The 24597-nt window shown below is 33.3% G+C and overlaps 1 protein-coding gene across 10 annotated transcripts in view; it reads left to right on the top strand.

Annotated features, from left to right (window-relative positions):
* LOC140664139 (rap guanine nucleotide exchange factor 2) overlaps window positions 1-24597 on the top strand; it is a 116754-nt gene that overhangs the window by 60319 nt on the left and 31838 nt on the right. For 3 of the 10 annotated variants that reach the window (XM_072888930.1, XM_072888926.1, XM_072888928.1), the window contains exons 1-2: window positions 1847-2171; window positions 20807-21365. The exons of 4 other annotated variants lie outside the window; for them this stretch is intronic. In XM_072888930.1, coding sequence (XP_072745031.1) covers window positions 21073-21365 — 293 coding nt within the window. In that variant the 5' untranslated portion in view covers window positions 1847-2171; window positions 20807-21072. Of the gene's footprint in view, window positions 1-1846; window positions 2172-20806; window positions 21366-24597 lie in introns of those variants that run through there. 3 more of the 10 variants (XM_072888936.1, XM_072888932.1, XM_072888937.1) reach the window with 1 other exon arrangement.

Here is a 24597-nt window from a genome sequence, read left to right as displayed (position 1 = left end):
TGTATAACTGTTTTTTTACGGCGGGTAAACCTTATGGTTATTGATTTCGTCTCTTGATTGCTGAACGAATAATCTTAATCCTTTAATCGACTGCATGACGATGATGAACGTCATCCCAGTTAATTCGTTTGCACAAAAGTTAAAGGAAGCGGAACCGGAAGTAACTATCATTTGGATAAAAAGGCGAACTCGCCTAATTAAGGCTTCATTAATGAGCGAATCGTGATGGGAGTAAAATAACGAGCGTTTTGTGTTTAAGTAGAAGAGAAGTAGTATATTATGAGAGTAGACGCTAAATTTACCACGATCGATCTTTTCGTGTTAATCTCAAGTCTTGAAGTTGAAGTTTTATTAAAAATTACTAGAGCATTTTCGATTCTTTAAAGGCATATGTACATATATAAATTTTTTTGTTTTATTACATAACATTATACATGTACATACCTATATAATACGTATAATATTAATATGTACAGAATAATATATACAGATATCTCTTGATTAAAATTAGAAAAGAAAAAAAGAATATAGAAATCAAATAGAGGCAAAAATAATACACCTAAATAATATATTAATTATACTTAATTATACATAAAAAGAATAGATTTAGATTTGATTATTAATTAAAAGTACAGGCACTATAAATAGAGATGATTAATACTCTTTTTAAAGAACTATAAACTTGAAAGGTGAATAAGATTCCTCGTCTTAAAGCACATATGGAGGAAAAATTATTGCCATATATATACGATATAACGGTTTTAATTCTGCATGTTGTAGAGAAATTCAGAACATTAAAGGCAGGAAGAAATGACCTTGAAAAGAAGAAATTTCTCGCGCATTTCGCTATATCTCTTTAATAATTTCTCTAATTGCGCCTGTGGTAGCTTCGTCGTATCGCTCAAAAGCACAACGAATTTAATAATCGTATCCGCGATGCACGTTCACGTAGATTTAAATGCAATAATTAAAGAGAAAAAAAAGGAAATTTCTTTCTCGTTCCTTTTTTAACACGTGGTGTAGAATCATCAAACCGAGCAAATCGCGTTTCTTGGCATGCTATGCCTTCGGGTCGACTTGTCGTCACCTCCGGCTTGGAGTTTAATTTGCTGTAGGAAATCTACTCGTTTCCGCGCGCACGTGGACCATCCCTTCCCGCGTTGAGCAAAGACTGGCTCGTCGTTTCACTACTGTAAATCAAAATATCCGTTGGAGCGTCAACGACGACAGATTGCTATCTAATACAGGAAATTTAGAAAAGTGAAGAAGAGCATTTCTTCTTTCGAACAATAACTACGTGTCTTCGAGGGCTCTTGAAAACGAGGAAATGTCAAAATTGCGCTCGAAAACGTAAAAGATGAGACACTGCGAATAATTAATTGCAAGAACAAATATGAGTGTGTGTGTAATTTATATATTTCACGCAGAGATAATTTCGACTTGTAATCTAATTTGACTCGACATTATATTACCGTGTTGCAATTAGAAGCACTTTCATAAAATTTCTATTAATTTAATCATTAATTAATTTACAGATTGAGCAATATATCAAAATTTCTAATATCATTATATAATATAACAAGATAAATGATTCAAATGTTGGTTAATTATGCAAGTTATAATGAGCGATTAAATGAATCGCGAAGTTTGGTGAACCCCTGAAATGGCCCCTGAAGCCGGAGTGACAGTCAGTGACAGTTGGCGAGGCGTGCGAGAGACGTATCGATGCATCTCCGAATTTATTTTCCGGAACGTCCGACAGAGGGCGCGGCTGGACGGCGTCGCATCGTGGTGCGCGTGAGCGGCGGCGCGGCAGCGCCAAGTGCCAGGCGCCAGTACATTTTCAGACCTCGCGGCGCGCGTTTCGACGCGATTCCCGGTTTCTCGCGCGCCAAATAATCCCACCGATTCCGTAGCGTTTCTCGTGCTGAAGTCGCGACGAGCCGAGCTCGGCAAAAAGCCGTCGGGACGTCGCGTTGGTGTGAAGTGAAAATTTGTCGCGCGACGTGCGATTTTCGGAGTGCAATCGTCTGTGGATTACGCACGGCAGCTGCAGCGAACGGCAAGAACAGGACAGGCAGGGCAGGTTGTTTTGGACGACTATAAAGTTGCCGTGTTCGGCGCGTTCGAGATTCACGAGCCGGTCTCATCGATCGTTGTTATTAAATCCTGTAAGATGTGATTTCCAAAGATGTCGTCTCGCGCGAAAAGTTGTCGGTGTATGAAACTATTGCGTCTTCTTTTTTTTTTTGCAATTTTTTTATCTATTTATTTATGTTTCTTTTTCCGTTCTCTTGAACGTTGATTCGTAACTTTTGAGTGGTTGATACTATTGTCAATGTAAGTAATATACATATAGGTTAATATCACACAATATTGAATTTTCAACAATAATATATGATGCACATTTTTAGCAAAGCTACATCGATGATTTTTGATTGAAAAGATTCGTTATTTATGTGTGTGTATTGCATTTTATTGCGTTTAATATGGAATACAATTTTAAATCGTCAAATTTGAAAGTAATATTATTAAAACCGCAAACCGCAATTTATTTTCGCGATAACCTTATTGCTCTGAAAGCGGTCTTCGTTATCTAATTGGAACTGCACGCGAGTTTTGAATACAACAGTCATTTATTATTTGATTTCGATATGTTAACGAGCGAGTGTGTTGATATTTGATTTTTCTAAATCTATTCACGGTCAACATGCTGCGCAATACTATTTATATATTATTTTTAAATGTCTGCTTGTGAAAAAAAAATTTCAAATATAACTTATTTATTATATAGTATAATAATGATGAATGAATTGGGAAAAGATATCGCTTTGACGTACTTAAAAAAAGTGTATATTAAAAATTCAAAAATTTAATATATTTAATGTAAAGATTAAATCAATATATTTTGAGTTAATATATCAATTTAATCGTAATGTATAAAATTATTGATTAGGAAAAAGAAATATTTAAATTTAAACACTGAGCGAATAATTTTATCTTTAGTAATAGAATGGTAGAAAGAATTTTATAAAAATAAATATCGTATCGTATAGAATTGAAGAATTTTCACAACTATCGAAAAAGTCATTGAAAATGCATAGCTTTATGAATCAACATTTCAATGAATGGAGACCGGAAACAAACGTAACAAGAATGTGGAAGGTCATAGCGATAAGTTTGAAAATATCATTCAGTATGTTTCTGATGATCCTGAAAGCAACATTCATTACGGATTCCTCAAATATTAATCCTACATACAGAAGCTTTTATCTTTCGATACTGCCGTTGAACACATGATAAATTAATTACGAATCATGAATGTACATACATGGTTGCTGCAATGAGAATTGCATAATATGTAAAAGGAACGCATCGGTGAGCGTTCATTACGCCATTGCCTCTTTATATAATTTTCAGAATACCAAAGATGATTACATCGTTATTTATGTTACAATCATTTAATATCCAATTAAAAATTGAAAAAAGGAAATGGTTCAAACACACTATTTTAATCTAATTTTGTCGATGATTGTTATAATTAACCTTTATAGCTAACCTTTGATATTTTGCAAAGTTTTTGAATAAATGCTGAACACACAAAAGAAGAGGAGAGAGAGAGAGAGAGAGAGAGAGAGAGAGAGAGAGAGAGAGAGAGAGAGAGAGAGAGAGAGAGAGAGAGAGAGAGAAAGAAAGAAATCGAAAATATTTTGCATAATTTCTAGCAAATCCGATTATGCGACTTAGTAATTCACATGTATTCAACGTATGAATTATTTAAACGTTCGGGATATAATTTCACGTTGTCGGATTATGAGTTCTGCATGTTAAGCTTCACATTCTCATTGCGAGAGTATATATTTAGCAGAAATCTTCGTGGATCAGAATGCAATGGCACTTCGTGCATGCGTTGGGGAACCTTGACCTAACCGATACTATTGAAACCACGTGCAATCGCAGTGATTTCGGTAGGAAATCGCAGATCTCGGAGCGACGAGACGACGCAAGTTTTTATCGTTTTTCGATATCGCACAGAGTACTAATAATTTAGTTGCCTCTTTGGCGTGTTTTTTTTTTTTTTTTTTCTTTTTTTTTTAATACCAGAAAGCGTTACGTGTTTTTTAATTGGCGTTACGTGTATGGAGCGCGCACGTAACACAAACAGACGGAAATTGCGAGCAACGAAATATTTTTCTATTTATGATACACTGTCGTGCAATGTGGTTGCGTACAGGTACACAATTTGTTGCGTATTTATGCGACCCTGATCTTCATTTTTCGAAATTTTTCCGAAGGAAGAACGAGGAAAGAGATCCTGGGAGACTATCGAGAGAAAAAAGCATTATGTATTCTTCGGCCAAACTTTTCCTATTCGCAGGCGAGAGAGCGATTTTGTCAGAACCAATTTTGTTGAAAGCTCGTTTGCATGTATAGGTAACATGTAACGTGTCGTTATTCGTCGTTGTTCCGATGATGCATTCTTGCGAGGTGGAAGCAGAGGCGTTATAGCATGATTGAAAAATTCTCGCGTGATGAACAATTTTTATTATAATCCATTTTAATTTATTCTTTCACGTGCGAACATTTTGGAATATTAATAATTTAAAATATAATACAATATAATAAATATTGTGCAGGGAAAATAGAGGGGTACGGATCAAAATCCGAATTATTTCCAGCCTATATATTGTATCTCTTATATTATTTTTGCATTTGTTTTTGTCTACGGTTACTCGCATCCTCGCGCAAAGCGTTCACCTGGGATATTTAACAACTCCGAGAGGTATCGGGGAAAAAAAATTCAATTTCGCAAAAATTCGAGCGTTCCTTTCCATCCGCGCTGATCTCTTGTTGATTTTCGGTTAACGATCGCCGCCAATGACAACGTGTCTTCTCCTATGTGAGAGTATTTTCGCGCGAGCCGCGAATGTCCGTTTTCCGGTGCTTCGATCCGCGCGTTGCCTTGTTCACATGCGCATTTTGTTACACGTCGTTGCCTCGCTTCCTCGCTTCCTCGTTTCTCTCGGTGTTTCGATGCTGTTACGAACAAATGCGAGAGTTACCGTTTCTATTCCGGCGCTGGTAGACGCGTTTGTCAGACAGAAAAGTAAAACAATACAGCTTGTCAGGCTGCGATAATTAATCGCAGCTACCAGCGATAATCGCTCGAGAATAATTACATTCATCGCATGATAATTATTCTGTCAGTATTTTCAGCTTCTATTGAAGATACGTATATTGATTTAATCCTATTACGAAAGTCATCCAGAATTTTTGATAAAATGGAGAGAATAAGTTCTTTCTTTTGTCATATAATCTCATACTTATGAGTGCGAAATATGGGATCCAATCTCCCTAATCTTCAAAAATATTAATAAATAAAAAATCATGCAATTAATTATATATATATATATATATATATATATATTATATAGTATAAAGAGAAGACGGATATGAATATATTTTAAAAGATTAACTCTATCTATATACATTTCAGCCTTGATTTATTTGAAATAATATAAAAGCCAAGTATTGATCCGCATCGTGCGTTTCACACCTTGTAAATCTCGCGAGATTTTTTTTTTATTTTCCAATATAATATTCAATTAATTATATAGTTACAGCATTTAAAACAATTTGTAGTGATGAAATTTATTGTATTAGAATGACAAGTAATTGACGTTTTATGAAATATGTAGGGTTTGTGCAAGTTGGATTACGTAAAGTTAAACACATTAAAATCTGCGGAATGAAGATTGATGTGTAACCTATCTACCTACGCAAATTAAAGTCGATATGTTTTAACATTAAGAGATTCAAAATTATCGGCAATCAATCTTTTCCGTCAATTTATCACACCCTTTTAGTTTCTCCACAATGTGATTTATGAACTTTTTTTTTAAATAAATTATTTCATCTCGCTTTCTTACAACAATATTTTTCAGATGCAACATGCATTACATTTTCGGTACGACACGTGATTCGTGTTAGCCACTGAATCCCTTCGAGTTAAATCTGCCAATTAAATGTGAAAAGAGCGGTGTGTGCATCGCTTCCTGTTGAAGGACGAACACGTGTTTCGAGTTCTTGAAATCATTTTGAACATGCCCTGGTATGTTTCCTCTCAACGTCGAGTCTTACATAAGACAGATGTAACGCGCTTCCTTCTTTTTATATTTTCTTTTTCTCGTGAGAGGATATTTAATCAAGAATGTTACGTATACTTCCATTATATCTCTTGAGTGAAATTGCAAATGATATACTTTGGGAAATAATAAGTATTTTTTTTTTTTTTTCTAATAACAGAGCTCTCTCTTCATCTTGTGGCCATTTTCATAACTTTGAAAGAAAAGATGTTTGTAATCTTAGTTCTACGTAAATTAATTCAACGAAGTCGTTGTTGTATTAATTATGCAATTTGTATCATTGAATTGATGTAATAATAGTTTGAACGGTGGCATAATCACCGGTTTTATTCATCCAATTAGTTCTTTCTCTCAGCGTATAATATCTATCATAAGAGCAAATATACAGGTATGTGACTGGGAAGTGGTTGATAGAGAGTTAACTAGCGACACCGCACACACCACATGCCAGCCGTATCATCGCATTATCGGATAAATTCCGCTACCCGGTACTGACGCGGGTTGAAACGATTGCGTCATCGATTTTTGCACCTATATTTTCCCCCCTCACCTCGGTCACTGCCCCGTAAAGGGGCAGTATGATCTGCGTTCATGCGAGCATGAAGGATAGAGCAGGATCGATTTGTCGGTGTTCTCCGTAAATATTTGCGACCGTTGTCTGCGTGTTGCGGAGATGCACAATGCACACGCGTGTAGTTATCGCGACGAGTGAAACCGCATCGTGGGTATATGTGTAAATGCCATCCTGTCGATGCGTAACGAACACGTTCTTTCCGCACTATAAACGCGCCTCGCGCCCTTGCATCGTTTAATACGAAGAATGGAAACTATTTCGGGCAGCCGAGCTCGTTATACGAAGTAAATCGTCCAACGCGAGTAGTGGCATGCCTTTTTGGCATAATTAAAATAATTCATACATTGTGCGCGAATAAACATTTCTTTAACGCAAATAGTTATCGAGATAGGGTAAACTCGGGTAAGATGGCCAGTTTTTTAAAATGCAAAAAACGTACGTTTAATTTTGTTATTTTTCAATAGTGTTTGACATTATTATCTTCAATGAAGCTTAAATTACGTAATATTATCGAAATTAAAAGGAAAATATATCATAGAAATTTTATATTATCAAAATAGTACAACATAAGCATTGGCCATTTTGCCCAACTTTTAAAGAAAAGATGGCCATAGTATTTATAAAAAAATAGTGAAAACGAAAATAAAACTTATAGGTCATATAATAATTTACATATCTTTATAATACGTCTAACGTCGATTACGATAGCTTAACTGTAATTTATTCGACGTTATAACAGTTTTTAGCGGACAAATGAAAAACTTTGCAGGTAGTCAAACGTAAAAATATAATATAAAATTGACAATATCGTTATTTCGAACAATGTATGCGCATAAAGTACTGTAAATATTGATTATCTTTAATAATGACTAAAAAAGCGCACTTGTAGCGGTTATTGAAAAAATTACAGCCTATGGCCATCTTACTCTACTTTACCCTATTCATGCGCAATAAATTCTTTGACGTTTCTGGATTTTTTTTTCTAAATTACACATGTCTCGAATTTACATAATGCCGTTTGAAGTTAATATTTATATCTCGCGGGCGACATTTTTTTTTATATCGCATATATTTTATATCCGTTTTTATCTTTTTTTTTTTCAAACATTTACGGATCATTCTCGTTGCGAGTCGGAATCGGAAGCAGCACGAATCGATCGCGGCCGTGTCAGATTGACATAAACGTAACGTTGGCAATGGTGCGATGACGATAGAAAGAGAAAAGAGAGGCTGTTTTATTGACATTTTTATATCGCCTTGCGATAGACATACCGCCCGCATATCCAGGCGAACGCGATACCTCCGTCGTGATTTATGGCCACCAGATTGCTCCAAATAGCAAGTGAGCACTACTTATACAGACGTGTCGTGTACGTATATACACGTACATATACACGCAGAGGTTAACACGCACGCTAGCAAGTACGTTAGCACGCATGCACAAACGATGCACAATGTGCGAATACACACACGAGAATGACACACCCACTAGTTTGACCTGTTTGGTTTTGGTTCATCCGTTGATTAACTGTCTGTATACGTCCAGACTTTGCCAAATCGACGATGTAACATGGATAAATGCATATAGTATATGTTATTGCATGTGTGCATGGATTTGCAGAAGATATAAAAATAGAGAGAGAAGAGAAGATAAATCTAGTATATTATATTTAATCTTCACACAATAAATTTATGAAATTAAATAAATCTTGAAAAATACAGGAAAATGTATATTATATGAATTAACATCCGTGAAAAGAGAGATATCGTGCTTTCAGAAAATAATGTTTAAGACAATTAAAAAATGTTAATATTATATGAAATTAATCATATTTGTGATAAATAATATATAAATAATATCACTTGTATTTTTCGATCGATATAATGGTGAGAGTTCGAAGTAGATGTAAAGAATGTTTAGCTAAAATTAATTCATTGTAAATGTCAGCCTCAGTTGATAATTGATCATGAAAGTAGAATGTAATAGCAGAGTTGAACTCGTTAATCGTGCACAAGCAGCTATTTAGCAACATTTATTACGAAGATTAAAAGAACGATTTTGTATTTTATTAAATATGCATTATTATTATTATTATTATTATTATTGCTCTATATATGCTCTTATAGAATATATTGCCTGTATTTCTCTTTATAATTTTATAACAAATTGCATAAATTTAAACTTAGGTTAAAAATAATTTTGATAAAATAATATTTGCTCCAAATTTTACTATCATAGATTTATTCTCATTTTTTGCAAAGTTTCAAATTTTTTTGTCTTACATCATGATAAATGAGATTTGTGAATAAATATTACATGCAAATGTAACATTTATCTTTTATACGCTCGTTTGCGGGATTATCCTTTATATTCTTGTATGCTTTCACGTCATGTTTGATCTTCAAAGCTATCCGACAGGAACGCGATACAGCATTTGAAATAGAGTATTTGTAAAGTATGTGCAAAGAGAACTGCATATTTAAGGATAAGAAGGAGAGCAGCTTCTCATGAATTCTATACATGATATGCTGTAGATATAGTATTCTATCTCAAGTTCCAAAAGATCACTTATCTAAAAGATATTAAAGACGGAGCAGATGATACAGAAAAAGATATGTATCTCGGTTTCGAGAATATTACATATATTAAATAAGCTATTTATCTTCTAGAGGTAAACATCTCTTTTTTATAATATTTCCATTTTTTTCCCTTAGATGTTTATAGATATGTTATTTCGGTGATGAAATCTTATATCGTGCTTGTATTAGAAAGCAATTTAATTTTACTCGATTGGCGGATCTATCCGTGATTCCGAATGTGTTTTGTTGAATTGGTTGTAGGCAGAGTTAGAACAGGTAGAGAATTCAGGTAGAGGATCATTGATCCTTTCTTTTTCTCTCTCTTTCTTTAGCTTTTTCGAAGAATAGAGATACTTTCAAAGGATAGAGATACTTCTTCTATTAGTCATGTTTTATTCTTTTCTTGCGTGACGATCCTTTTTGACTATTATTTGTCGCGCTCGAGTTTCAGAGAGTATGTGATGCTCGAAATAAGTAGGTGTTAATATCAAGCGTTCGTTCCTTCATGGTTTTATTAACGAACACCTCACGTTTGCGTTGATTCCGATATATATATATATATATATATATATATATATATATATATATATATATATACAGATGCTTGGCTCGTTTATCATCATTCCTGACATTCTTTCCCTCCTCTTTCTCTCTTTCTCTTTCTGTCTCTTTTTCATATTTATATGCATTATTGCGCGCGTGATTTTGATCGGTCTATATATTATAGTTATGCCGACTGTGTATCAAAATATCGAACGTATAAAAAGAAAAATTAAGAAAAGCGATGAATAAAATAAAATTGAAAGAAAAAGAGAAGCGAGTTAAAAATCTTTTAAAAGATATTACTTCTACATGAAACTTTTTCGTTACATGTTGATACATGTCTTTTGATTTCTTTTTTGATTAGAAATGCAATGATATCGAGGAGAAAAATATAGAATCTTGATATACGCACAGCATGATCTTCACTTCTATTAAGTATGTACAATATGCAGTAGAAATTATACGTCAATGGTTTAAAAATTTGTCAATTATTATATTAGACAACAACTGTCTGAAAATAAAAGAAGAATCCAAAAATTATGCGATAGAAATATTAACGTAGCATTTGTTTAATTAATCCTTTTAAGAATAGTAAAGATAGGTTTTTAAGATTTTATAATACTGTGATAATTTTATGATTTTTTAAAAAGCTGTTGAAAACTCAAGTATAATAATTACGAGGAGAATATTTCGCATCTAATGCTCTTATAGAATATATTGCCTGTATTTCTCTTTATAATTCTATAACAAATTGCATAAAACCAATTGACATAATTGATCTCAAATAAATAAATAAATAAATAAATATATAAAATATATATATATATATATATATATATATATATATATATATATATAATATATATATATATATATAAATAATATATATATTATATATATGTAAAGTTTATATAAAAAAGATTATAAAATTTACAAATGATTGGAGGGATTGACTTTCACAAGTGCTGTTACGATTGCAATTGAAAAATACAGATCGTCCGTGAGGTAACAGAAATTCAAAGCGTAATCGGATCGCATTAAACCGATTACTATTGCCGAGAGCGATCGATGGTTATGGCACTTTACGACAGAGTTTCTGCAAGAATGAAATTGTATCCAAGTTCCATTAAATCAGACACACTGTTATCTTTTGTTCAGATTCGACATTTCGATTTCGATTTTTTTCTCTCATGATTGTTTCCTTCGAAAAATATAATTCGAAATATCGATTAATTTTAAATTTGTTTTTCACAAAAGGTTTTTTTTTTTTTTCATTTAAGATACTTTAATTCCTGTAGATAATTTTTAGAAATTAATTAATAATTATTTTAGTAATTCTTCTCTTTAAACAAAGCACATTCAGAAAAGTTTATTATGCAGGTATTTCAAATTGAAAGCGAGATATAAATTTATTATATTATATATATTATTATTATCATCATATCATCATTAATGATACAAACTATCTTGTATACATTTTTTTTGAATTCTAATAAATATTACAATTCAACAAATTTATATATTGTCAATTGTAATTAATTCTGTTAGTCTGACTATTACGCGAGGATATAATTAAATGTAGCATTATATGGCGCGTTGTAACAATTTCTGAAATGTAAAAATATCGTTGACCGTAATTGGGACGGCAATGCGGCATCGATCGATGTTTAAGATTTTCAATCTCCGGTCGTGCAAGTCTTATTGTTAAGGTCTGCAATACAAATGCATTAGTTAAGATGGAATCGGCGATCGACTAGCAATTCCATTAGAGCGAGGTGCTCCGAGAATACGCATTGAATCGTCTCTCCTCACTTTCATCGCAGGAAGCCTGGTCCTCCCAGCAGTAGTTTCTAAAGCTTTCTACGGTTCACACACGTTCGAGTCGAGAGACTTTTATAGGACATCGACTTTTTTTTATCATAGCTACTCTCTGTATGTAATCTCATGCGAAGTACTCTCACAATCAACCAAAGAAAGCGAATCAGAATAAAGTCCAGTTTAGTTTTAAAACGAATTTATATTCAAGCTATATTCAATTCCATATTTGACTATTGACTGCTGTGTGTACATGTGTTTATTATTTATACAATTTTTACCTCTTTTTTTTTTTTTATTAAAATTTCAAATAAAAATTTAACATATCGAGACATAGGAGGATGTTTTTCCAAATATCTATTCTTCCATTAATTAATATGTATGTAGTTTCTTCCAACTCATTAATTTGTACTCTGAATTAATTTGCACATTGTGTAATAATGAACAAACGTATTACGTAATGTTTACATGTATGCACGCGAATAAATGTAGCTTTTTTTTAATGGAGTACGGATATATATCTAGCAATTATATTATCGCAAACAACACAGCAACGAGTTAAGCCACTATTTAATGATATATAATAACAAATAATTAAACTTTAATAAGTTTTCCTTGATAAATTTATGTTTATCATCAAGGTCAGAGGAGATATTATTGTTTATATTGTCGAATTTGTTTTACATTTTTATTTGATCGATTTTAATTTATTTGGTTGCGTTTGATTGCGAATATAATTTTTATTTAAACTGGTAATTTTAGTTATGTTAAACAAAGATTTTACTTTTAACATTTCGTCATCATCTACACAGAAAAAAAGAACAGATATTCTTATTTTGACAATATCTTTAGTTTCAAAATGTAAATCTTGAAATGAAATTATATTTCGTTAAACAAAGAAAATTTGCTTGGAGATGAAGACATTTTATATAGTTCAACCAAGCAAAATATATTCTTGTTATTTAAAAATAATTTTCTTGAATAAAGAGGAAAAAATGTTGGATAGAAAATAACACATGTTCAAATCAAGCATTATAATTTTCTTAGAGTTAAAATAATTATTTTATTCTTGAAATGACAATTGTAATATTGAAATAAGATTATAATATTGTTGAAATTTAAGATTTTTAAATTCTTCTAAGAAGATTATAAATTGTTGCGTATATATATGAAACGACGAAGGCGTTCATACGAATATATAAGTTTTGATTTGACACTTAGTGTTTTTCTGTGTAGAAGAATTTTAGACGTATATATTGTCAAAACACTCTAATGACAGATTCAGCGCAGAGTTGTCTTGCTTTGCAGAAAGAGTGCTCGGAGTATATTCTTTATGATTTATTATTCCTAAATATGACACGTGCAAATTTTTATGATTGAACCAGGAAAGAGCAAACTTTTTCTTTTGGATGCGGTCAATCGCGCGGTTTAACGGGAAAGATAATAAGGTTCAAGTACACAAAAAGCATTTCACCGTTACCCTGTCCTTCGCGATCAATTTGCCTTTTCGACGCGTTGAGTCGCGTCGGTTCTTGCGTCCCGCTCTCGTTTCTTTAATTTTTTTCTCCCATTGTCAGATCTGTCCACGTCCATAGTCGCGATCGCTCTATTTCTCTCTTTTCGAGCATCTCGATATGTTAGAATCAACCTGTGAAAACTGTTTTAGCGAGCGGCGAATTTCCCTCGAGAATACTCGAGAAATGATCTCGTTGCGCGAAACATTGCGAATAAATGGAAACCGCGTTGAAGTCGTTACTCTCGCCATATCGAGGCGATTCGCTACGCTTATGCATCGTCGACGGTAGTAACAGTATTTCCAGGAGAGTCTTTCTTAGATCTGCCGAATCACCTGTGGGAAGAAAGTGTATACCTGAGAAACGCGTGAGAAACATTTATCTTTCGCGTTTGATTTTCTTTCCCAGTTCTATCAAATAAATGTATTATTCTTGTAAAACATTAAAATCAATAACCCAATCTTGTTTTCTTCATGTATATATACAGAAAAAATATGAATATTTTCTGAAATAGTATTATTTGATTCGCAATTTTATTATACAGATATTTAATATCGAAAACCGATTACAACGAATAAAAAGGATTAAATTCTCACTTAAAAAAAAAAAAAAGAAAAAAAAAACAGAAAAAAAATCAAAATTTCGACCGAAATACTATATGTCATATATTTTTACTTTTGAAATTAATTAAAAGAAAAACATCAAACGACAAAGTTACTAATTAACTAAGGTTAGCGTTTCTTTTTACATTTGCAAAGTTATAATTATTGATCACAGATTGTAAACACACACACAAACACAAGGAGGAAGTCAGTCGGTAGTTTAGGTGCGCTGAACTTTGCACTTTCTTCCCTCGTACCTTTTCTTGATGGGTTCACTGGTGGGAATCTACCGACGACTTCTCAATGAAGGCCGACTCCCAAGGCGATCCAGGGTCGTTCTCTCACGGTGCGCACGCGATTTGCGCGTGTGTGAGACAAAATAGGTTCCATTTGCGACGGACGCGCATCTACTTTCACCAACGTTGTACATTTTAACAGCGCGCGTGTTCGTTCGGCCAACATTTCGGCCATCGATCCAGCTTTCCACGTTCAATGACTGACAATGATTGACAGACATTTATGAGAAACTGAACATGGCTATTTTCAATTAAATTATTATCATATATATAGTTTCATCTTATAACGCGTTAAATATATTGTCAGATCAAAATTTAAAACAGATTTGATGAACACAGAGAGAAATCTCTCCCTTTTCTGGAATCATCTAAATCCTGATTTCAATGATCTCTTTCAAGCTAATATTGTTTTACGAAATTGATGTTACATACATATTTCTTAATTTTTCCGTATTAAATATAAAAGAAAATTATTGAGATTATCTTATTTTATAATTCAAAAGATTAGAGGAAAAAGAAAATATTTTTTCCTAATTAATTATTTATGTAGCACGTATAAGAAAAATTCGAAAAGGCAGAATATCTTACAGCAAGCATCTTATAAGGCACAGTAGTCTAATATTAGAGGCACCAGATCCTCTTAAAAGGCCCCCATGGAACATTATCTCGTCCCTTTTGAACCCATCCCGTGTATCTTCTTTTTCTTTCGTTTTTCTGCTGCTCTTTATCCACACACATCGCTCCAACTATCTTTCATAACTGTATCTTTCACAATATTACAATAGAATCCATGATTAGTGTGTTGGGCAATTGTCAGATTCCGCTGTTTTGTATGAAAAAATGCAAATTTTTACGTATTTTTTTTTTTTTTTTGTACAAGTTTTCAATCAGTTATATTCTTGCCAACTGATAATTTATTTCTAGTACCTGCTTATTCGTCTATTTATTCGTTGTTATCTATTCAATAAAAAATTATATTTTTTAATATTTACATATAAATATTCTTGATTTTAAAAATAACTTGAAAAAGAAAATGTGACAAAATTGTTAAATTTAATTAGGAATGTATTTCGATCTTATAATATTGATATACAGTAATATTGACAAACAAAGTAACTGAAATTTAGTAATGTTGATTTACATTGAGAATCAATTACCATCGTATAACCTTGGATAATTAGCTCTAGTTAGCAATATGATGCGCCTCGTAACAATCACAACTGTAATATAATCATCATAGTGTAAAAATAGCGGTTTTATTTAGAATCCGAAACGCACGATTATGATACGTCAAGTGGAAATTAAAATAAATTATAATTTAAGAAAAGATAGTAAACATATTTTTATACGCGCGTGATATTTTTTATCAGAAACAGTATCAATAACAATTTTTTATTAAACGGCAATAAAAAAGAATAAACCGAACGCGTATGGATTTAAACACACCGAAATATTCTGCGCACGTTTCATATGCATCTCATAACTACTACGCGTCGCAATTGCACGTAGATTGCATCGCACGCAACAGCGTACGCGAGAGAGAAGTCGAGAAGCACGCGCTTAATGTTACATATATACATATATACGTATACGAATGTACGAGATACGCACGCACACACACTCACGTTTATATTTATGGTCATGATTCGAATTACGATACGCATTTCCGTTAACGAGAGCGAACGAGTAGTCGAGTTGGCTTGAGAGGGAGGAGGCGCGAGACGGCTGGCTGGCCGGTGGCCGGTCGAACCTCGGACCTGGACGTGCGCGGTGAAGAGAGTATAGACACACAGATTTGTGTGCCTTCGACAAAGGCTGGCTTCAGGGAGTTGAAAACCTGGTTAAACGAGGGCGGCCGCGCTAGCTTTATAGCTTTACACGGTGTGCGGTGTGTATGCGCTTCCCATGCATCTCCACGTCGCACTTTGCGCTTCGACGCTTCTCGCAGTTTCCGTTTTTAATCGTATCAAAAAAAAAAAAAAAAAAAAAAATTAGAAATAGCTATGTCAAAATAATATGTTATTATAAGATATTTTATATATTATATAATTTTATATATTATAAATTATATATATTTATATATTATATAAATTATATATACAGCCATCGACAAAATTATTAGACACCCTTAAATTTTCCGTATTTCTTATTTTGTTAATAGTATATAAATACTAAAAAGATTAAAACATTTTTAAAAACTATCGATAGCACTTTAAAGCTGAAATTTCAAGCTTTAAAATGTTTTTTTTTAATTTTTCGTTTGCGATAATTTTTCACCCAGTATCGACAACATGTCTGAAAAAGATTTAGTTTCAAAATTATGTATCTCGGCCAAAAAAATTGTAGGAAAGTTTAAAAAAAAAGCATTTTTTATAGGCAAAGTGTTGTAGTTTATAAAACTTGACTTAAATTTTTTGAGAGAAATTTTTTTACCGAGCTGCAGAGTGTTAAAAATACAATAAAATTTTAAGAAACAAAACAATATTCTTTTTTAAAGCACAGAACAAGGAAAATACAAAAATTTGTTTAATTATCGATAGCAACTTTAATGCGTTATCAGTACATAAAAAATTTCTCTCGAAAAAATTAAGTCAAGTTCCATAAAGTACATTTTGCCTACAAAATGCTTTTTTTAAACTCTCCTATAATTTTTTTTTAACCGAGATACATAATTTTGAAACTAAATCTGTATTTTTCAGACATGTTGTCGATACTGGGCGAAAAATTATCGCAAACGAAAAATTAAAAAAACATTTTGTAGCTTGAAATTTCAGCTTTAAAGTGCTATCGATAGTTTTAAAAAATTTTTTAATCTTTTTAATATTTATAATATTACTAAGAAATACGGAAAATTTAAGGATGCCTAATAAATTTGTCAATGGCTGTATATATTTACACACACACATACACGTTGCGGTTATGTAAAAATAAAAAAAAATCTTTGCGAGATTTTCTCTCATTCAACTTTGCAAAATTTATTTACAACTTAATCAGCAATAAAAAATTGACATCTTTTTACAAGTTGATAAAAGATATGGAGGTGTATCTTGTTAATAGCGTTTAATCTTCCTCACGTTACTCTTGTCAACAATTTGTTGTATGTTGCCGAGCACGTTACTGTAACGAAATCTCAAAGTGCTTTAGTGTCGCGCGCGTTCAAGATCCATGCAAACAGCAACGTAAACATCGATTGAAACGGGAAGCCTACACTTGCACTTAACGAGCATCGGCAAACGTTCTCCTGTATACCGGGAGCCGGGAGCCGGGAGCCGGGAGCCGGGAGCCGGGAGCCGGGAGCCGAGAGCCGGGAACGACAAGTTTGGTAGCAAAGACTTATGGGAATGATGCTCGTTAGCAAAAGCGCGGTGAGAGACTCGCGGATCGCTGGGATTAGGGCATGCGGCAACAATGCTGGGTCTCGTCCTTGTATGGTTGTATAGCAAGGATCTTCTTTGCGCGCTCCGACTTTCCTCCGTCTCGCTTCCTCTCTTCGCATTTCCTCCTATCTTTTTCTCTTCCCAGCGCTCGTTTACTATTACCGTTTTCTCCTATCTCGCGGCTCTTTTGTTACACGTACATTGTCGCCGCGCGAAGACTATCCGCTATTGTCATCAACAATAGCAGCGGCCGATTGTTTCTTAACCCATTGGAGCTTAATAATCGCGCAGTCAGCAGTCGAGAAATAATTATTAAATCTCAAAGATGGTGGATTTGAATTTAAGAGATCTGCTGAATACATATATTTTAATATTGGAAAACCTGGTAGGGCTATTTATAATAAAATTCTATATTACAATATTATATAATTATTATATAATAAAATTATATAATTTTTATTTTATATTTTTAAATTTAAATTTAAATTTATTTAGATCAGTAAAACACCACACATGTTGAATCTGATTAATGTTTTCCATATCATTATAAAATGATATGATAATAATAATCAAATATTATTTTAATGTTGTATCGTAAATTCCGATTATTGTATCTCAATGTTGAATTTGAAAAATGGAAAGTTGATAGCGCAATCGCGCAAAATTATAAGAACAATTTTTACATAAATGAAAGAAAAGAAAATTTTCATTCACAAATATTTTATTCAGTTTTCCGAGTTTCTTCTGCGCGTCGCGCAAACACTTTCGAGTCTCAAGTTTTTGTTCATGGCAGAGCGGGCGAGAAATTACATATGCGGTGTGGATATATATATAACTATAACTAATAATCACATCGCGCACGGGATCGTTGTACCGGAAGGCACGCTCTGCGTGTTCCGCTAGAAATGGAAATTCTTCCTACCTTGCGACCCATCGTCTCTTAATTGCCATCTTCGCCGATTATTTTCACGCGCTTCTTATTCACCTCGAGAGTTTCCCGTTTCTCCCTTAACACTCGCATAGTCAGATAAGAATCACTTTGACCTTCTGTGGCAGGCGTAGGTGTACTTTTCTATAATTAATATAATCTTATACGCGACCTTTAACTATTAAAATTTCGTACGACTACTTATTTTAGCATCTGGATATCTTTATTTTTTTTTTTTTTTTTTTTTTTTATACAATCAACTTATTTTTCACTAAATTGTATGATAATATTATGCGAGATAACGGCATTTTTATTTTTTTCCTACCGTGCCAAACACGCGACCGATTTATTTTAATTTCGTGCAACAGAAATATTCGATTTGTAGTCGCTTTTTCCTACGGAATTGTCTGAAACGTTCCGAGCAGCTAATAAAACCAGGAGATTTTTCTTATTTTTATTTGCTGTCAAGACCCTAGAAAACGAACGACCCGAAGCACGTTGTCTCTGTGAGCTATTAAGACAATACGCGTCGTACACTCGCACGAAGTGCAATGTTTCACAGGACTTTATTCGCATGTTAGCGACATAAAGCAGTCTTAAAAAGGATATTACAATTTACTTGAAGCTCGTAATTTTAATGGACTTTAACTTTAATATGCGAGGGTCATTTATCATTGTGAGAATATGTAGCTTGGAATCAACGTTGTTTGTGTATCGTTATGGTTTAGTAAAATCAATATCGCGCAACTTGATCGGATTGATCGGTCGTGGTTCCGTTGAAAATAGCACATAGGTGCGTGATTATATCCCGGACTATTTTCTCACACATCTTTCTCTCACAGAGATGAAAAGAGAGAAAAACGAGCCGCTTCTCGAGCGCGTGCTCAAGAGCTTCTGCAAGCTTGCTAGATTTCTGTGCCCGGATAGGCCCTAAGGCCTATCTCTCTTTCTCGTGCATTCTCAAATTCATTCTTTCACCGGCACTTTGTGCGCTGTGTTTTGCACGCGTAAGGCGATTTTCTGTTACGAGATTTTCTCACGGATACGAAACGTTCCAAGTCGGCAAATTTTCGCAAAATTATACGAAAAAAGAATTCCAATGCTAAAGCGACGTAAAAATACTTCTTGCATATTGTTTGAACTTTTATTGAAAAGAAGAAGAGTTGGTCGGTTTTTATTGACGGATCGTGACAAATCGTCGTTGGGGTGCGGCCCTTGCTAGATTGTCGGAGAATAATGATGCCTTGAGTGGTGCGCGCGCATTGAGTTATAGGAAAACAGAGACTAAAAAGCATGAACCGCAGAGAGGGCAGTAAAAACGCAAGAGTAAAAGAATTGAACGACCTTATTATATTCATTTTCTAGTACATCATTATTCGTAAACAACCATAAAATATTTTACGTATTTTAGCTTCGTAAGAGTAATCAATTTTTTCTTCTTGAATACACAAAAAAAAAAAAAAGCAATTTTATTATTTTATTATAATTTTATCTTTTCCTTCTTCATTACAATTATTTTTTTAAAAATCTAAAATGTTTACTAAATAAATTTTACGTCGATAATAACACACGTGTGAAAAACTTGTATGGATAAAAAAACGATACATATTGAATAATTGTGTTGTAATAGCTAATCTAATCTTTACTTAGAGACTTAATTAATAAATATAATCAGGTTAGGTAGAAAGGATATGTAATTATTTCTAGACAATAATGATAATAACAATAAAAGATTCTAATGACATTCTTGATTTTTCCGAAATTTGAGAAAAAATATTACTAATCGCATTGCTTATCGCATTATGATACGATAGCTATACGGATTATTGTGTCTGTGTGCGACACTCTATCCCTTTACCGCGATTACCGATGTAACTCTGCTTCCTGTTATCGCACTTCTTAGCAAACTGGCTTGATAAGGTGTTGCCCGAAAGAAACGAGAGACAACATTGCTACGTCATTAGTCTCCATTAGACGTGCTCGTTTAAGTCGAGATCCCATAGGTCGCGTAATAAAAATATGCGAGCCTCGAAAGAGCTACTAAGAATCACTTGACTTCACTCGACCCCGTCGCCAACTTGGCGTAGAGTCCGAATATCACGTGCGTATCATGGGAAAAATTTGATGCTGTATATCTTCTTTATTATTATATGCTACTTGTATGAGAATTGTCCGTCCTTATATATATGTAAGATATGTAATCTTTTTTTTTTTTTATTATGCTTTGTATTGTTTTCTGCAACTTTTTGAACATAGAATTCTTATATAAAAGTCTTCGGAAAAAAAGTCTATCCTACATAACATAAAGTCTTATTATACTAATAAATTTATTGAAGACGCAACGGTTTCGATTCTCAATGTAACTCAACAATGAGTTAATTTTATCTTTTAACTTGACGATCGATGAGCCCCTGGTGTTTACTGATCTCAGAATCTAAATCCAACCTACGAACATCGATTTACTTTACAACTCCGTTTATGGAACTATCAAACCGGAATAATCCGTTTCGAGGGTAGAAGTGTCTTTGAATTTTTGCCACGTGCTCAAAGTTGCGTGGCTGAAGAACAGAAGACGGCAAAAAGGTATCGAAGATGTAGCGGATCTGCGTGCAAACGCACGATTACGACGCAAACGATGGACGGGCCCGGTGCGTCCTGGTGGCGAAAAGATCACTGAGTGTGAGTCGCCGAAAGAGGATGCACAAGCATACCAACCAGCTTCGCGGTCCAGGTGGCCATAATGGTGGCTATCACGGCGCCAACAGGGGCCCCGTGAGGAGATGGAACAGCTTTCATGGTGGTGGCGGTGGTAGCGGTGGTACGGGTAATTTCAACGATGGCGTTGGGAACGGCGGCACGAAAGCCTGTCAGGAACCCCTCAGGGCCGTGCCTAAGGCTGTACAAGCCCTCAGGAGCGAGTCGGTCGACAGGACTCATCGAGCTCAACCGCCGCCGCCACCCGCGTTTCCCAGGAGGAGATTTTCCGTGTGGTGAGTCCTCGCAAGGCTTATCTTCTCAAAATTTTCATTGTCCATTACGAAAATTATTTTCATTATCACACTTGTGGTGTGTCATGGAAGAAAAGTATATACATTTTTATCATCTCTCGTTGTACATAAAAAGTTAGGGTAAAAAATATATTTTTATCGTCTGTAAATATACTTTTATACAATATATATATTGAGAAATTATATTAAAATAATAAGAGGGATTTTTCATTAGTATAGTCGTTTGGTATATTTTTTTAAATATTTATATGTAATCTGTAATTTTTTTGTGCATATAAAAGTTTTTATAAATTTGTTAATTATTTTATTTTTAATTATAATACAAATTCATCACTTTTTATTATCATAATTTGATGTATGCGAATTATCTAAATTTTACTTAAATAAAATGTGCCCGAATCACTTATTGTTTTCAGTTCTGAAGATAAATGAAGTAGGTAACTTAAACCACAATACTACAATACTATTATTGTAGTAAAATATAGATAACTTATCTCTCTTATATGCGAAGAGATATAAAATTAGTTTGTTAAAATTACAAAAATTAAGAATAAAAAATATAGTTGCAGTTATTCAACAGCAATTAAATTATATTAATGGCAAAAATATTTTTTTTTTTTTTTTTTTTTTTTGTTTTAATTGAATAGGAAAATATATAAAAAGCGTGTTATATCCTTCGCGAATATATTTTTCCTCGATATCCAATCAACCTTGAACTATGATACGCTATACTTTTGCTGCAATTAAAATCGCAATTTATTTTATAACATATTTTTATTGCGATTATTTCACACAAGATGTATTAGTTTTATTCGCGCTTTTTATGCTTAAAATTTTTTTGAAAAAAGTCTAAACATATTGCAAAGAGATTTAACCTACACCCATGGCGGAAGTCGTCGTGTGATAATTTTGCGTTCTCTGCATAAAAGGGGAGCTTAATAGCGCGGTGAATAAGATTAAAAAGAAAGGATAATAGAAAGGATAATAGCTCTAACGATGTCATAGAAATATTTCATTACGTTGAGTGGACCCACGTGGCTTTTATATATATGTACATATAATATGCCGTGAAATGGCACGAATAATTTCACACGAATGTCAACGGAAAGAGAGTGAGTCAGTGAGTAAGTGAGTGAGAAAGAGTGAGACTAGGAAGGAGAAAGAAGAGAGGAAGGACATTTAAGGCATGCGAAATTGTCAACAATAAGACTGACTACGCAGTTAGTTTCTGTTAAAATTATAGAGAATTATAAAAAACATTTCCCGCGGATATGTTTCGGGAAATGAAAACAGAAAAAGATATAAATGTTTATGTATTAGGATTCTAAACACTATTGTACAATAAAGCGGATATTCTCTATATGTGCGGCGCTTTGATTTCTGCGTTGTGAATGTTTGACAATTAAAACCTGGTGATATACGAGAAATCGCTTACAAGTCCACTGGAAATACCCATATCAACGTTTTCATTTTTACTCTATATTAAATAAAAAATATTTTTCACAACTATAGTGTTATAGGAATCTTCTATATTATAGATAGTTATGTTTTCAATCATATCACTTTATGGAGATCTGTACTCTCTGTGTAACATTTATCATATAAATATTTATTAAACTAAATTTATATATATATATATATATATATATATATATATATATATATATAAGTAACTCTCAGATTTTTTTCTGAAGAGCTATATACTGAAATATTAAAATGTCAGGTTGTCGTTAGAGTAGATTAGGAAATTAAATTGAATAAATCTATGAAATTAGTCAAAATATTAATAATGTTATAAAATTAGAATATTTTAGAGCTGATTAAAAATTATTTATTTGTTTTCAAGTCCCTTGCCTTGCATTTTAAAATCTCGGCAGTTGCCGAGTAATTTATTTAAAATCATTTTGTTCAATCAGTCGGATAAAAATATCATTCAACTGTTAAAATTAAAATTAATCCATCAAATATTTTCGGCGAAATCGATGATTCTAAGCAAAGCCAGGAATGTCGATGCAAATGCTGAAAATAAATGGTCTAAATGGTCTAGTAACGAAATAATTATAATCTTGAGGAAGTGAAACGTGTAATGCGACATTTATGGGGTTAACTCACACTATGGTTGAGAGATGGAGAAGCCGAGGCATCATCCATGTCGAATTCAATTTTCTGCGGTGCACTCATACACACACACACACACACACACACACGGACACACAGCAAATACATATACACACACGCACACAAATGAGCAATGCGTTACGCATGCGTTACGCGTGCGTTACGCATCGCGACTCCGCTTGTGTGTATAAGTCGAGGGAGGAGCGGGATAACACGCGGGTCAACAGCCTTCGACAACCTTACGGCCTTCTGCAACCTCTCTTTCTACCTTCTCTCTATCCATCATCTCGCTTTTCCGATTCTCGGTCGGTCGAGCATCGGCATTCGATTCATGGTCGTTACCGTTAAATTGAGGACTTCCTGTAATGAAAATATTGTACATACAGATGCAAAAAATAAAATTTTCGAAAAACGGAAAAGGTATTTTTTTATTATGTAGCTATGCTAGCTTTTAATTTATAATTGTTTATTCTTAGTTTATTATCGTTTTATATACGTATTATAATTGAAGAGAATTTTAATCTTATATCTCATGTGCTTGTGCGTGTTCTATATTTTAAATAAAAAACATAACTTTTTGTTTAACAATAATTTTAAATAATAATTATTTCATTAAACATTTTCTTTTTTTAATTTACTGTCACATAAGGATTTTCAATTGTAATAGAAAAAAGAAGAAAGGTTTCACGTTATCGGGAAAAGTGACTTTGATTTAGTTTTAGACAATTACATTTTGGCTATTCCCTTTGTATATAACCGCAGGAGATTTTCACCGAAAATTGGCTGAACCGTTGCGCTTTTATAGTTAATTTGAGAAGTGCTCTTTTCGACGATGGGAAACATCTGTCGATGGCATGGCATCCAATATTGGTCGTAGAAGTTAATGCCAGGGTATAGTATGGCATCACGAAATAATACGTATTCGAGCGAACGTGCGAACACACTTGTATAGTATCGTTCGATTCGAAACGATGTTAAATTGAGGGGTTCGTATGATGAATCACGTCTTGAAAGCTCCCTTTTCGCCTCCATGTGAAATGTGATATTTAAAAGAAGCCAGAAAAGATTATTGAGACTATTGACAAAATATTGGCAA

This window comes from Anoplolepis gracilipes, chromosome 3 (assembly GCF_047496725.1).
Source record: "Anoplolepis gracilipes chromosome 3, ASM4749672v1, whole genome shotgun sequence".
Lineage (NCBI taxonomy): Eukaryota > Metazoa > Arthropoda > Insecta > Hymenoptera > Formicidae > Anoplolepis > Anoplolepis gracilipes.
Note: the sequence above shows the minus strand (reverse complement) of the source record. Positions and strands in the feature narration are given on the sequence as shown.